This window comes from Otolemur garnettii, unplaced genomic scaffold (assembly GCF_000181295.1).
Source record: "Otolemur garnettii isolate 467f Iridium unplaced genomic scaffold, OtoGar3 scaffold00263, whole genome shotgun sequence".
NCBI classification, from domain to species: domain Eukaryota; kingdom Metazoa; phylum Chordata; class Mammalia; order Primates; family Galagidae; genus Otolemur; species Otolemur garnettii.
The window spans coordinates 14,580-16,075 of record NW_003852658.1 but is presented as its reverse complement, the minus strand read 5'-3'; the positions used below and the strand labels follow the sequence as shown (position 1 = coordinate 16,075).

The window sequence follows — 1,496 nt, the reverse complement described above, 5'->3', positions numbered from 1 at the left end:
GGGTGAGGGTGAGGGTTAGAATTTGGGTTGGGGTTAGGGTGAGGGTTAGAATTTGAGTTGGGTTAGGGTTGGGGTAAGGACTAGAGTTGGGTTTACGGTTCATGTTTTCTCTCCCCAACCCTAAAGAGTAGAGCTTTGTGTGCTTTTCCTCTCTCTGTCTTTCCATCAGTCAGTCCTTTCTCTTTGTCTGTTTGCCATTCCATTTCTTCTCTTTCTGTCTCTGCCTCTGATATACACACATCTTCTTGTCCCAGTGTTTGCTGCCCTGTGCCATGCCTGGTCCCTTGCAGGCATGGGCACAGCTGCTGGTCTCCTCTATGGGAGGCAATGTGTCTCTAGACCTAGCTAAGAATCTTCAGAACAAAGGTGGGTGGCTTTTAGCCAGGAGGGCATAATGCTCATTGTCTTCACTGAGCCTAGGGAGAGGGCACCCTGAGAAGGCCTGGCCTGCCTGCTAAACCTTCATAAGGCCCCCTGAGCTACTCCCACAAGCACACTGGGTGTTCTTTGAGCTTGCTTTGGCCCAGTCTCAAGGCTGGGTACTGGATTGTCTGAGGGTCCCTGAGCCCTACCAGCTCCTCTCTTCAGGGCACCATCATCTTGCCCAACCTGGCCTCCGTGCTCTATGACCCCGAGTGCTGGGCGACCCCTCGACAGTTCAACCCTGGCCACTTCCTGGACAAGGATGGAAGCTTTGTGGTCAATGAGGCCTTCCTGCCATTCTCTGCAGGTACTAGGCACAGTGCTGGATTCCGGGTGGCGGCGGGGGGTAAGGAAAGACACACATGACTAGCTGCTACCCTCTGACCTTTCTGCTTCCAGGGCATCGGATGTGCCCCGGGGACCAGCTGGCTCGAATGGAGCTCTTCCTGATGTTTGCCACCCTCCTCAGGAACTTTCGGTTCCAACTGCCAGAAGGGAGCTCGGGGCTCAGGCTGGAGTACATCTTTGGGGGCACCCTGCAGCCCCAGCCCCAGGAGATCTGTGCAGTGCCCCGCCTGGGCAGCCCCAGCCCAGGTCCTCGGGCAGAGGGCCAATAGCCAGCTAGCCATCTAGAGGCCTGTCTTCCATGAAGTCCTGCCTCAGTCTCTCTTGGCTTCTGCCAAGTTAGAGAAGAGGAAGAACAGGGCTTCACGTAGCTCAGCTGCTCATGGTTTTCCCTAACACAGGCTCTGTGGGGTGTCACTGAAAAGCAGACTTACCAAGGTTTCTACAAAGGTAGCTCAGTTTGTGTAGCTTAGTTCTTACATTAAAAGTTAGTTATGCCTTGCTGAGAGAGATATTAGTAGGTTAGTTAAGCTTGACATTAAATCAGTTCACAAACCTTAATTTGGGGAATTCAGTCTCACAAGGTAGACAAAAGTAAAATCAAAAGTATACATATAATCATGCATGCAAGTATAGTACTTTTAAGCAAAAGTATACATACAATCACGTACCCAAGTATAGTACTCTGGTTGTTGGGGACTGTTAAGACAAAAAGGTTGGGGGAGTTT

The 1,496-nt window shown here is 51.3% G+C and overlaps 1 protein-coding gene across 1 annotated transcript in view; it reads left to right on the top strand.

Annotated features, from left to right (window-relative positions):
* Positions 1 to 1,040, top strand: part of LOC100949535 (cytochrome P450 2W1-like) — an 11,447-nt gene extending 10,407 nt beyond the window's left edge. Inside the window, exons 6-7 of the mRNA XM_012813403.1 lie at positions 589 to 730; positions 823 to 1,040. Coding sequence (XP_012668857.1) covers positions 589 to 730; positions 823 to 1,040 — 360 coding nt within the window. The remainder of the gene's footprint in view (positions 1 to 588; positions 731 to 822) is intronic.
* The last annotated feature ends 456 nt before the right edge of the window (positions 1,041 to 1,496 follow it).